At 41.8% G+C, this 13,653-nt stretch overlaps 1 protein-coding gene across 1 annotated transcript; it reads right to left on the bottom strand.

The window, feature by feature from the left end:
* Positions 1–376: 376 nt before the first annotated feature.
* Positions 377–12,412, bottom strand: CHGB (chromogranin B). Its single transcript, XM_019734917.3, has 5 exons — positions 11,826–12,412; positions 7,499–7,545; positions 6,919–7,012; positions 1,628–3,366; positions 377–761 (listed from the first exon to the last, which is right to left on the bottom strand). Exons 1-5 carry the CDS (start codon positions 11,872–11,874, stop codon positions 678–680), a joined length of 2,013 nt encoding a protein of 670 aa, XP_019590476.3. The 5' UTR covers positions 11,875–12,412; the 3' UTR covers positions 377–677.
* Positions 12,413–13,653: the final 1,241 nt, after the last annotated feature.

The following is a 13,653-nucleotide window of genomic DNA, read 5'->3' as shown; positions in this document are numbered from 1 at the left end:
ACCAGCCCAGATGTTGTGATTCCAAGTCCAGAGTTCTTCCCATTATCCAGGCGTTCTCGGCCCTGAAAACTGACTGTTGGCCATCTACTCCCAGAGCTCTCCAGATAATAGTATTTCAAAAGTAGTATCTTAGGCTCATTTTTTGAAACAGATTCTTTAAGCCTATTTAATCTTTCTCCAGGCTAGAGGAAAAGATGTCTTTTCCTGATCTCTTTCTTTTTATATCCTTCAAAGGTTGGCTTTTTTTTTTTTTTTTTTTTTTTCTGTTCTGCATCCAAAGATGAATAAATCCTAGTGCAGTCTTTCAGAATTTAAAGACCAGATTTGAAAATCACTCTCCTCTCTGTTAGCCCAAAGGAAGCTGAGGACATGAAGCTGTTGGCCTCAGGTAAATCTTTTATTATTTAAATGGAAACAGACATATTTTTTTCAAGGATGGTAGCAGTCATTGTCACAAGCATGGTAATGGGTCAATTTTGCGAGAAAGAATATGCTACAAGTCATGCTATTCTTATTTTCAATAGCATTCAGGCAAAAGTTAAAGACATTTCCAATTGTGTTAAGCACTAAATTCTACTTTCTGCTTTTGGGTAAATAAATGATGTTTTTCAGTGAAGTAGTGAAAAACAGACAGTGTGAGGGCTGCTTCTTAGAATGGCCCTTGGCGCCAACGGCCATCAGCCCCTTTGTTTACCACTGAACTTCTCAGCTATTTTCTGTAGCTCCAAATCCATTGCAGCCAGGTTTTCAAGTTCCTTCTCCTAGAAAACACAGAAAAACGGAAGTAAGAGGTCCCAGATCTATTTATTTTGTTATGGTTTAAAGCAGTATGAACAGAAAGGGGGAATTTTTGATGCGTATGAGGCCATCTGACACACCCTCTATCAGTGGCTCTCAAATGTAGTCCCCTGGCCAGCAGCACCACTGGGGAACTTGTCAGAAATGCAGATTCTCAGGTACCAACCAAGACCTACTGAATCATAAACTCTGAGGGTTGGGAATCCCTCGTGATGTTGATGCCCATTCAAGTTTCAGAAGCACTGACCTACATAATAATCAATTATTAGGAAAAAACATTGTTTAGGCAGGTACACCTCTGATAATGTTACCTTTCCCAGGTGCAAATTTCTGGTTGGTAGAGGCCACGAGCTGACACAGATAGAACAAAGCAACTAATTTCTCTATCATCTGTTCTTTCCTATCCCAGGAAATGGTGATGCAAAGTCAAATAAGGGAAGACACCAGAACAGTGGTTGTCAACCTTGGCTGGACACTGAAACCACCTGGGAGTTTGAAAAAATCCTGATGCTCAGACATCACCCAGTACCAAACAGACAGAATCTCTGGGGGTGGGTCCCAGACATGAGTAATTTACAAGCCCTCCAGCTGATCCCAATGTGCGGCCAAGACTGAGAAACGCTGCAATAGGAAGAGGTGGGCAGGGACGTGGACAATGGCTAGAAGTTAGGTGGAAATCAAACCCAGAAGTTGTCTCCACTCTGTTACTAGGGGTACATCATCATGGTCATTAATTCCCACCAATTTCTCCCCATTAATATCAGACAGTCTTGAACATATTAACATTAACCATCTTAAGTTAATTTTAAACAAAACCCCCACACTGTACCTCCTCCTCTGTCAGAACTCCTGGGCCAGCCCTGTCCTTTTCATTTTCGGCCACGCGATGTGGGCTCATCTGCTCCTCAGCGTCATAGAAATCTGGAAATTCGGCTGCCTTCTTCCGGTAGTGAAGGAGCTGGTCCAGTTCGGCCACTCTGTCATACTGCCTTTTCAGATCCAGTTTGGGGGCAAAGTTTCTCTTCTCGTATCCCCAATTCGCATCCTCCTCAAAGGGCTTTTTCTCCCACCAGTCATAGTTGTATTCTGGGAAGAAATTCTTCTCATTCAAGGTCAGGCCATTTTCCACTTCACCCTCAAGAAAATTGTCATCCATGTTGTCTTTTCTCTCCAAATGGCTGCCCTTCCATTGGGAAGGGTCATAGTATGGGTTGAGCAGCTCCCCTAATCTCTTCCTCTTTTCAGTGGTGTGGTAGGGAGCATATTGCTTGCCTTGAAGCCTACCTTCCTCCCTGTTCCCTTTAGTGTCTTGCAGGACTTCCTGCTGCTGCCACTTCCCTTGGACTCCTTCCTCACCCATTTCCTCACCATAGTTGAGGTCCTCTCTGCCCTGCTCTTTCCACTCGTCTTGTGGACGCCTCCTTCCCTTGTCCATCTGGTTTTCTTGAACACGGTAGAGTCCTTCACCCAAGAAGCGTTTCTCTGCTTTGTCTGGAGTGGAATAGGCACCAGGCTCCCTGCCCCTGGCTCTGTGGCGGTGTCCCCACTCAGGGCCCTTCTCTTCCTCACTGTCTTCACTGTATCCATGTGCCATATTGTCAAGCTCTGAGTTGGGGCGATATCGCTTGTCCTCCTTCACTAGGCTGTCATCAGTAGGAGGCCTTGGAGCCCTGTACTCCTCACTTCCTCTGCCCCCATATTGTCTCCCCTCCAGGTTCTTGGGGGCCCAGACCCCTGGGTAACTCCTCACTTCTTCCCCATATTCAGATTCTCCCTCTGAAGCCCTGTAGTGGGTTGGATGACGGTCCGTCTTGTCCCCTAAGCTGGTTATGCCCATGTCTGACTCAGATTCCTCACTGGGGTGTCCCCTTTCCTCAGAGGGAGGATTCCCTTCTTGATAGGACCTATCGGGCCTACTCTGCCTGTGGTGATGTCTTGGCCTCAAGAGTCGTTTGTCCACCTCAAGGCTGGCGTCTTCCTCACTTTCCTCAGGTTCTTCCAGGCTCCTGAGTTGGCTGTTAGACTCTTGGGGGTGTTTCTCCTGATTCCTTGTCTCTTCTCCACTCTCCTGGCTACTCCTCTCCCGGCTGTGTGTCTTCTCCTCAGGCAGCCTGGCAGAGGGTGTATTGTATCTGGACACTATCTCCTCTTTTTTCTTAGCCATAGCCTGGTTTATTTTGTTGAGAAAGGAGCTTTGTGTCTCTCCTGGCTCTTCCAGGTGTTGCTCTTCACTGCCACCTTCCCCACGCTCCCTTTTCTGGTATTTCTCTCCTTCCTCGTCTTCCCTGTCCTCTTCCTCGCTCGTCTCAGAACGGTGTGTCTTTGCTTCTTGACTGTCAGAGGCATAGAGGGTCCCTTGGGGCTCACCTGCTCCCTCCTGGCTGTGCCCACCTCCCTGTTTGTTGGCCACTGATGGGCCTTGGTTGTCCGTCTCCCCTGCGACTCCTGCGTCTTCCCTACTGGAAAGCCTGTGGGCTTCTGAGGTATCAGCTGGGTCTCTTAACAATCTTACTTCAAACCTTGTGTTTTCATTTTCATTTTTCTCTTCATCTTTAACCTCTTTTCTACCTATAATAAAAGATTTAAAAGAGTAAGTATAACGTCAGAATTGCCTGTGGTTCAACAAACACCAGCATCAGTGATCACTACAAATCCTAAAGGCTCTGAACATCACCTGGATAATTTTTTAAGTTAATAAAAGATATACTCAGGTCCGGTGAAAAGCAAATGGTATGAAAGCTCCTTGGCTGTGTTTCAATCTAATAACAAACTCTCTGTATTTTTATTTTTTCATAACACCGAACCAGCATCTCTCATTGGTACTATCAATGATCAAATTGAAATCCAAGCATGGATTTAGGAAATATTAGAATTTAGAACCAGAGGAAACCTTCAAATGTGTCTAGTTCAACCTCATCTTTTTGCAGACTGAGACCTTGAGACTCAAAGAGGTGTAATTCGGGACTATTCTTTCCATATTTGCTCTCAGAAGAAATTAAAAAGTTATCATTGTGTTAGTAGCTCTAACTAGAGTCCAGCTTAATAAAGTTAGCCAAAATGGGAAATATCAGGATTCAAAGGAGGATTGAAAATGTTTTAATTAAAAACCAGTGGTGGTGCCTGCAGTATTGAGGCTTGTGGGGCTGGCCAGTTTATCAGACTTTTATTATCCAATCAACTGTGTAGACTCAACCTAGAAGTAAGTGACAATATATTAGGTTGGTGCAAAAGTAATGGCAGTTTTTGCAATTATTTTTAACCTTTTAAACTGCAATTACTTTTGCATCAACCTAATAACGTAGTGTTTGGTGATAAGAAAGGTGTATATTTCTTCCCTGAGAAAACTATACACCAGTGGAAAGACCTACTCTTCCTTCACGCAGGTCCCACCTGCCCAACATGTTCTCAAATGTTGAGGATGAAGATCAGTATACTGAGTTATCTTTGCATTTCATGAGTCAACAGTGGATGGTATAATTGATATTTTAATTGAATTCTGTCCTCTCTCATCTCTTCCAACTATCGACAGCTCCTTTACTAAATCCTTCTTAACTCAAGGACATCTTGTGAAAGCAGATATGCAGTTAACACTCTATGAGTTGTTAGCTGGGAGGTTTGGATTTCAACTTACGTCACTGAGTTCAGATAGAAAGCCTGAAGCCAAGGCCGCTGAGAGCTCTGGGTCTACACCTGTGCTGTGCACTGTGGAAGCCACCAGCCCTTTGTGGCTATTGAGCACTTGAAATGTGTTGGTCCAAACTGAGAGGTGCTATAAGTGTAAGATACCCACCAGACTTCAAGTAAAAATTAAAAAAAGAATACAAAATAGCTCAAATTTTCATATGATTATATGTTGAAAGGATAATATTTTAAATGTTAAAATATATATCATAAATATATTGGATGTACACAAATTGTATATTGATAGAATACATTAGATAAAATTAAATATATTATTAAAATTAATTTCACCTGTCTTTTTAACTTTTTAATGTAGCTACTAGAAAATTTGAAATTACATCTGTGGTTCACAGTATACTTCTATTAAACAGCTCTGATAGAAATAGAAAAAACTGGTCTGTTTTGCAAAAAGTGTGCAAGAAATAGTGGAATTCCGTACTTCTCTGCTTAAAGCCCAGCGTGGCATGCTAATATTCTTGTAAAACGAGACAATTGAAGTGTCCCTGACCTTTCACACCCAGACACCTGTAGGCTGGCCCCTCACTAGCGCCTTTGCCTTTTGAGAGCCAGTGGTGGTGCCTGCTGCATTGAGGCTTGCGGGGCTGGCCAGGTAGGCACAGGTAAGCAGGGAGGCTTTGGTTAGATACTGACGTCATTCTGAGAGTCAGCTGAAATAGTGCTACGGATCAGACAGGATCTCAGCTTCCCCAGGCAGAGGCTGTGTGGCTCCATTCCTACTGCCTGCTGGTCAGGAACAGAAGTATTTTCATTTTTTTCCCCGTTAAACATGTGCCGCCTGTAGCAGCTTGTGCTTGAGGCTTAGCACTTTCTCCTAAATTTAGCTTGAAGACCCAGCAGGTGAGACCAGAGAAGGGCTGTCATTAGCAGCACACAGTCATGTGCTAAGACTAAGGTGTAATGCTGACTCTTACTTTGAAGCAAAGGGGAAAACCATCCCTATCATGTTGCAAAGATGAGTAAATCAACCTGGTGACAGAGTTTTGTATCTGTTAAGAAATTGGACTACACATTCACCAAGGTCTCTTTAAGCCACAAACCAATGTTTCTTTCCTACTCCCCAAATGCCCGTTTGCTCAGTAAGTGTCTGCTGGCTCTAGAGACATGTTGGAGAGAGTGGAAATGGAGATGGAGAGGGAATAGGTATGGGGAATTCATCCAGTCATTTGGCTGAAAGCTCCACCAATCTTTGGATGAACTTAAGATACATCAGCATGGGAGAGAAAACTAGAATCGAATAGGACAGAAGTCACAAACTGGTAGCCCAGAAGTAAGTTCTGTTTGGCCTGAATACCATTTTTAGTAAATTTGAATTCAGAGGCAATACTTAAGTACCAGGAGATGTGCTTAAAAATTTTTTTAATCCCAATTTTAACTTCTTTTGAAAAAACACCAAGATCTGGTTACAGAGTCTGTATTTCTCCAAATAGATTTGGAGCTGAGAAATATCTGCTCTCCCTTAGAAAGGGGCCTATATGCTCCAGATTGGGAGTCCTTTCCTGTCTTGCCTTACTCCTTTTTTTTAATTTTTTTATTACAACTTTTATTTTATTTTTTTATAACTTTTCCTATTAGTTTCAGGTGCACAAAACAATGTAATAGTTAGACATTTATCATTTATATCCCTCATACAGTGACAACCCCCCACCCCCATTCACTATCCCTCTGACATCGCACAGAGCTGTTACATTTCCCCTGTCTCTATTCCTAATGCTGTACTCTGCTCTGCCTTACTTCTTTATGTTACCTGTTTGGCTGGCCCTGGCTGATGTTTGAGTCCACAACCCCAGAGGAGCTTTTAAATCCTCCTGACCTCAGCATTTTATGGTCTATGGATGTAATGTTTCCAGGGTCCTTGATAGACATGGGTCATTTGATTTTTACCTGTTTCCCTGGAGCTCTCTCAACAGACATCAAAAGACCCCAGGGCACAACTAGTGCTGTGCAGAGGTCAGAATCCTATGTCCTCAGCTGAAGGGCTAAGAATCTGATCTTGGCAGGCAAGCAGAGCCCTGCACTTTCTAGCAATCATGGTTCTTTGATGACGTAGTATCACAGAACCCAAACTTTTGCACCCATCTGGTAAACAAAGAAAAGGGAACAGAGGTAGCAGGATTGGTTTGCCCAAAGGAGCAGCCTTTAGTTCCTGCGTAGAGACTGACCCTGCTCTCACTCATTCCCGGTAATGGCTGGAAAAGACAGTTGGGAAGAAATTCAGTAAGAGGTATGTATGTAGGATGGAAGTGGTAGAGAAGCTTCCTTCCACTGTCCATGGGGCCCTACAGATACTAGTCTAGTCTATACTCCCCCCACTGCATTATGCCCCCAGTTTATTTGGAGGTAAAGTGGAAGGTGAAGTAGAGGGAGCACGAGCAAGGACCACTCAAGGGACAAACATCTCCTACAGTGCAGGAAACTTACTCTTCCTCAGGACTTGTCGGCACTCAGGGGTGATGGGTGGAGCATTGGACTTCGACAGGGCATTTGAGAGGACCTCGATGATGCAGCGAGTCACCTGGGGGAAAACCCAAAAGTAGGTTGGCAAAAGCTGGTGTCACTGGGATGACAGACTACGCAACCCAGGGCTACTGTCCAGAGATGCTTGGCTATGTGATCTGTACTGATGCAGAATCCTTGGGGCAGGAATGTAGAGTTACAGGACCATAATGAAACCTTTCAGGCCTCTCCTGGGCAGTGCAAGAAGGCACTGGACTAAGATCACCCCAAGAAGAGAAAAAACACCCATTTCTCAACATGTTGGTAGGAAAATGGTGTGATGATACAGTTATCCTCAGAGACACTAAAAATCCAGGAAGGAGGTGAGACTGAGGGCAGGAGGGGCATCCTTGCCTTTTCCCTCAGGGGTGAAAACCTGGCTTTCTAACACGATGTTGTCTTTTTGTTATTGTTTGTTTGTTTTTGTTTTTATTTTGTTTGGTTTGGTATAATAAGGAGTGGGAGAATGCATTGCAGTCTAGATTCTAGACTCATTTCAACTTACCATTTCTTCATTGTGATTCCTGGTATCCACTGGCATAGAACTGACAGCTATGAAAGAGAAAAAGAATGGGAAATGAGTTGCGTTGATTTTGGAAGTTGTATGACCCCAAACTCACAAAATCATCCTCCATCCCCCACACACATTACTTGGAGAAAGGGGCAGAGTCCGTGTTGAGCAGAGTGGAGATAGCTGGAGATGATTGTTCCAGGAGCCATAACTGTCTCCATTTCGTGTATACACACACACACACACACACACACACACACACACACACACACACAGCTGTTTTCCCTAAACATGATTTGGAAAAATATGCTATCTTATACTCAGTCTAAATCAAATCCAGACCACAGACAAGGGGAGATTTTGGGCTACTGGTAATGTTCTGTTTCTTGATCTGGAATCTGATCACATAGGTATGCTCAAAGCATGAAAAATTATACTTACGATCTGTACAGTTTTCTGTTTGCATATTATACTTCAGTAAAAAGTTTGAAACAACCTAGTTTAAATGAATCCAGGGTGCCTTCTTCAACTCTTCTGCCCACCCAAAATGTGTAAATGTCTGTGATTCCCTCTGCCTATTCCTGTCCTCAAGAAAACATTCTCTCCAAAACTCACTGCCTTTACAAAAACATGGTTGTGACTATCTTATGTAATTAATTGCCTCATCTTTTCACTTCCAGGCCTTTACCTGAACAAGCTTGCTTATGCATCTGTATCAATCAGTGTTGTATCATCCCCCACGTTGTCTGCAGCCATGTAAAGAACATGGGAGGTGTCTAATTCTATTAGTAGATCACCAAGTACATAATATCATATGCAAATAGGCACTTAACAATTATTTATGAGGATATTGTAGTTTAACAACTAATTTATGAGGATATTTTCAAAAGGATAATTTTTAATTTACTTAAGTTAAATTTCATGAGATTCAACTTATTTTAAACCAGCAAACGAAGTGTGTTTGTCTTCTTAGGAAATGCTTCAGTTGATTTTAATTTTTCAGTGCCTTCTTTTATTCTTTCAAAGTTGCTTTGATCCTTTTACCTTTTACTTTGACTTTGTTCTGTCTAAGCCTTTTCCATTGGAGAAGCTCAAAAGCATTTATGTACATATAGGCCCCTCTCTACAGTTCTCGTGGTACTTCCTGGAGGAGAAACTGCTATGATGGCAGAAAAAGCTCATTGCAGAAAATTTTTCTAGGTCCCTGAAACAGGAGTAAAGCTAGCTGGAGCAAGGGCAAAACTCTTAAACATCGGAGATGGAAGCTACTCAAATGCAGTTTATTTATAACCAGCAACCTGACCTTTCCTCCCAAAATGTTTGCTCCCCAAGCCTCTTTAACTACTCCCCCTCCAATCAATTACATATCACAGGGCTCAACCTGGAAATAAAACACCTATTCCATTTATTCACCTTTCCGAATTTTCCTTTTCAAACCATGGCCTGGGATCTGCTTCAATTGTTTTAAGAGGCCCAAAGTAATCCAGCATGTTAAAATCATTTGTAAAATGTTTAAGAAATTGCCAACAAGGTACAAAGACTCCCATGTTCTTCCTGAAATCTAGTTCAGACAAGATCCAGATGGTTCTTTAGCATCCAGGGTCCAATATGCTGGACTATTATTTTATCCCCCAAATTCTCACTTTGGCACTTACTCTTTCCACCTGGACTCTGTAAAATTCTCTGGAAAGAAATGAGAGAATTCCTCCTCTAATAAACTAGAAGTTGCCTTTTTAAAATCTAGCTTTACTAAACCTTTGGTATTGCAGTTTCTTGCTAAAACTTTCCTCTTTTCTTTCCCCCACAAATGTGAAATAGGTGTTTTTATTAAGTGCTGATGTTGCCAAAGTATTAACAGTCATTAGATTTGGGGGGAGAGAAATATTTTTCTTTTATTACTCTAAACAATTTGTAGCTCATGTTTATTATTACAGAACAGACTTGTTTCTCTGATGGAGGCTCTTCAGACATCTTTTGATGGAAAGGAGCATGAGAGTCTCCTTGCGAAAGTGTATTATGCATCTTGCTGAGACATCTAAGTGCCAATGTAGTTCCTCCAATAGGATCTGTGACAACAAAGTAATAACTAAGACATATTGATTGCCCTAAAGCAGTGTACCTTATTTTTGTATAAAGTAAGATTCAGGGGGCACAAAAGGAAACCCAATGATTATGTTAAAATGAAGTAGTGAGATGGTAGAAAAATTTTCAAATAATATTGTATGATAAATCTGAGAATAATGTCTGAAGTATTAATATCTCTCATAAGACTATCGTTTGATCCCAGATTGAAAACACATTTATAAAATAACAAGTTAAGCAAGCCCTTCTGAATGCAGAACCCATCTTATCTGGTATAATATGGCTATCATGTAGCTACTTCACTCGTATTAATTTTTAGAGTGCACAGTAGCTACAGTAGAAAGGTGTGGATCTCCCTCCAGAAGCTCTTAAGGGTAGGAAATGAACCATATGGTTTCCTGAGGTCCGCCCCTCCAGCCCTGTGATTTTGCTACATAACAAGCTCTGCTTAAAGGTTACCATGTCTCATTTCCAGGTCCTGGGGAGAGGTGGGAATGGAAAATGACTGCTAACGAATATGGGGTTTCTTTCTGGGGTGATAAAAATGTTCTGAAATTTGATAGTGGCCACACAGTCTGTGAATATACTAGAAATCACTACATTATGCACTTGAAAAGGGTGGATTTTATGGCGTGTGAATTATAGCTCAATGAAAAAAAAAATTTAAAGAGTATAATGTCTCCATGTTAGCTGATATTAAAATATGAACCCTTCTTAAAATATTCTCTTACATAAGAGAGCCATAAGTATTTTATGACTATAGTTAAGTAAGTTTCACAAATGTCACTGTTTTGTATTCTAGCACAATATATAGCACAGTTTTAGCCTCTTAAGCAATTCCTTTCTGAAGATATTTTTCACCAGAAAGACTCTAAATTAATTTGTTTGGTTTTCTTGAATTAAATTGAGAACATTTATAGGTGATTTGTAAGAATGACAAACATTATAGGAAATTCCTAATGTGTGTAGCTTGCAATAAAATAAATTACCACTGGCTTTCCTTTTGTCTCTTTACATTTTAGATCCAGTAATTGCTGTCAATGAAAGCTTCATATTCCTGGATGGCATTACCTCAATTCTAGTTCGGACTTTCTACCTCAGATTTTTAAAAAATTCTATGAGGTCATTAAAACAGCTGGAGAAAACCTCCAGTTTAATCTGGTGCTGACATATTTACTTCTCAGTGGTCTCAAACTCATAGTGACTTTACTTCAACACACACACACACACACACACACACACACGCACACACACACACACACACACACACTTTATTTTCAAATCCCCAGAGATCATTTCTTTGAGATTCAGAATAGTTTGAAAGATTAATCCCACATTCTTCCACACATAAAGAGACACTGTCAAATATCTACTACTTAAAATTTCATCCTGTTATGTCAATGATGCCTCAATAAAAAGACCAAAAAAATCATTTTCCCAAATTGACTAAAATAATTTTGTTTTCATTACTCCAAGGACATTTTGTAATTATTTCATACTCTATTCTTTTTCTGGAATACAAAACTCAAAATATCTACTGCAGTTTCCATTCATAACTTAAAAATGCATTAATTTGAATGTGAAATTACCTCTCTCCAGAAACGCAAATACAAAATACAGAAAACCGTTACATTAAACTTGTACACACATATACCTGAACGCACATACACATATATATTATTATGTTAAAAGAAAAATAGGATATCTTATATATAGGAGACTTACTTTTGTTTCATCATGTTTATAGAATAATAATAACAAAGCTAAATATGCAGGTGCCAACTGATATCATATTACATGCACTCCTGTCTCTCCTTGGTTATCTGGCTGTAAAAAAGCCAAACAAATACTTAAATACAGATACAGAATAAGACTATAAAAGCGCCTCTCTAGACGGGTGGGTAAAAAGAGCACAATTTAGAAGTGAGCGCAAAACGTGAGGTTTCCTTGGAGGCTTTGGCACGTTTTCTCCCTATCCACAGGAAAACTCAGATATGAAAAGGCAAACTCTACTGGTTGGGCTAAGAAACCCTCTGGCTTTTTCCAAGTCAGACGGTGGGGCGGGGAGTTGAAGGGAAACACCCGGGGAAGAAAAGAAATTAAGAACCTGCAGCAAGAGAGAGAAACCTATTTAACCCTTCCTCTTTCCCAATATCCTCCAGCTAACACGCCGGGAGCGGCGGGGAAGATGGAGACTGGCGCTGTCCGCGGTGCTGAACGGCCCGCCGCGCCCACTCACCCGCCACCATGGTGGCTCCGAGGAGGCCGAGAAGCACTGCCGGATGCATGGCCCGGCTCGCCTGAATCTGCGCGCAGAAGAGGATAGTGGCAGAACCAGTGGAGCGAGAAGAGGACGGCAGGCGAGACGAAGATGCTCCAGGAAAGCGGCCGTGTGTCTTAGTGCCCACGGTGTGGCGCGGTTGGCGTAGGCCCCCCGCTCTTTTAAAGGGCAAGTCCCGGCCGCATGGTCGGGAGGGGCGGGCACCCAGCAGGCGGCGCCCCCTCGCTCAGCCCTGACGTCACGAGGCAGCACTGGGGGTGGTGGCGCAAGTAGGCTGCAGTTTGCGCCAGTCCAGTCGCCTGGGTGCTCTGGGTCTGGAGCGGGGGTGGGGAGTAAGGCGGCAGAAGGAATGGAAGGGTGAAGAGAGGTAGTGCCAATCTGATCCCCGGGACAGGCGGGAGGTCCCGCTTAGACTGCCCGAGCGTAGACTGCCTCATCTCCACCTCACACACTTACAAGTCTAAAAACGTGTTGGAAGCTGTGTATGCTGTGCGGTTCTATTGAGAGTGTGTCCATCCATGCGTCAGTCTGCTTTGTATCTCCACTACCCAGCGGATGATAGGACTCTTGCTAAATAGAGAGGACTAAACGGTGGCGGAAATGGAAAAGGCTTGATGGCTTTAAAAAAACAAGGTGCAGCTGGAAAATATGGAACCTGCTGTTTTTCAAACTTTTGGTCTTATACCTAGCTATTATTCATTTATCTATCTATCTATCTATCTATCTATCTATCTATCTATCTATCTATCATTTAGCTACCTATCTACTATTCTACTATTCATAATTCCCTCCCAACAATAACATATATACTTGGTAAAAATTTTTTAAATCTCAGATGCGGCAGAAGGGTTCACTATAAATGTCTCCCCTCCACCTCTATCTCCCCAAGTTCCCCAATTCTCCTCTGCAGAGTCAACATGACTTAATTAATTTCTATTGTTAGGCTTAAGTTATTTTAGAACATAAACAACTGCAACTTATTCTGAATGGCTGCGCAGTATTACATTGATTGTATATGCTAGAATTTATTTATCCAGGCCCCTTTCTGATGGGCATTTATTTAGGTTGCTACCCTTTGGCATCTTATTACTCCTTTATAACACAGCCATAGTCTCAGGGGTGGGGAATGGAATAACCTGCTTGTAGGAGCCAGTACATCCCACAAGCCCTGTGAATCCCCTTTGCTTTAAAATTGAAGTAGAGGAAACTATTTTGTTATTATGTGAGAGGAAGAGGAAAACATCCTCCAGGATAATTTTGATGTGGGTTCTCTCAGTCTAATGAGGAATCAGGAAAGCAGCAGAAAAGTGCCCTGCACCAAGGAGAAACAATTTAGAATCTTCTCTGACAACACAGGCTTTGGGAAATAGAGTGAGCCTTCCTTTGGGGTCTCTTTCAGGGAAGGCAGATGTCTGCATGCGTAGCTAAAAGGAGGTTTCAGTGTCATTTTCCAGAAAATCAATGAGGCTCAAATTCTTTTTGCATGTGCTGAGTGGATGGCTGCATCTTCTTGAAAAGGCTGGGAATTATTTCACCAAGGCCACAGCCAGAGACTATTTAAAAGAATCTTAAACAGGATATTAGCAATTTTGAACAAGATCTGTAAATTACATAATGATTATGTATCAATGTTAATTTCCTGATTTTGAGAATTCTACTGGGATTATGTAAGAGAATGTCTGTGTTTTTAGGAAATACATGTTAAAGTGTCTAAAGGTAAAAGGGTATCATGTGTACAACTTACTCTCAAATGTCTTAGAAAAATATAAAGATAGAGAAAGGAAAA

The sequence above is a fragment of the Rhinolophus sinicus genome, chromosome 13 (genome assembly GCF_057876585.1).
Source record: "Rhinolophus sinicus isolate RSI-liver-muscle chromosome 13, RSI-T2T, whole genome shotgun sequence".
In the NCBI taxonomy this organism is placed as follows: Eukaryota; Metazoa; Chordata; class Mammalia; order Chiroptera; family Rhinolophidae; genus Rhinolophus; species Rhinolophus sinicus.
Note: the sequence above shows the minus strand (reverse complement) of the source record. Positions and strands in the feature narration are given on the sequence as shown.

Excerpts from the sequence above, each read along its gene's own strand:
- CHGB (XM_019734917.3), bottom strand. The coding sequence starts at position 11,874 with ATGCATCCGGCAGTGCTTCTCGGCCTCCTCGGAGCCACCATGGTGGCG. Across the intron at positions 7,013-7,498 it reads GGAATCACAATGAAGAAATG|GTGACTCGCTGCATCATCGA; the intron begins GTAAGTTGAAAT and ends GTTTTCCCCCAG. Across the intron at positions 762-1,627 it reads GAGTTCTGACAGAGGAGGAG|GAGAAGGAACTTGAAAACCT; the intron begins GTACAGTGTGGG and ends TGTGTTTTCTAG.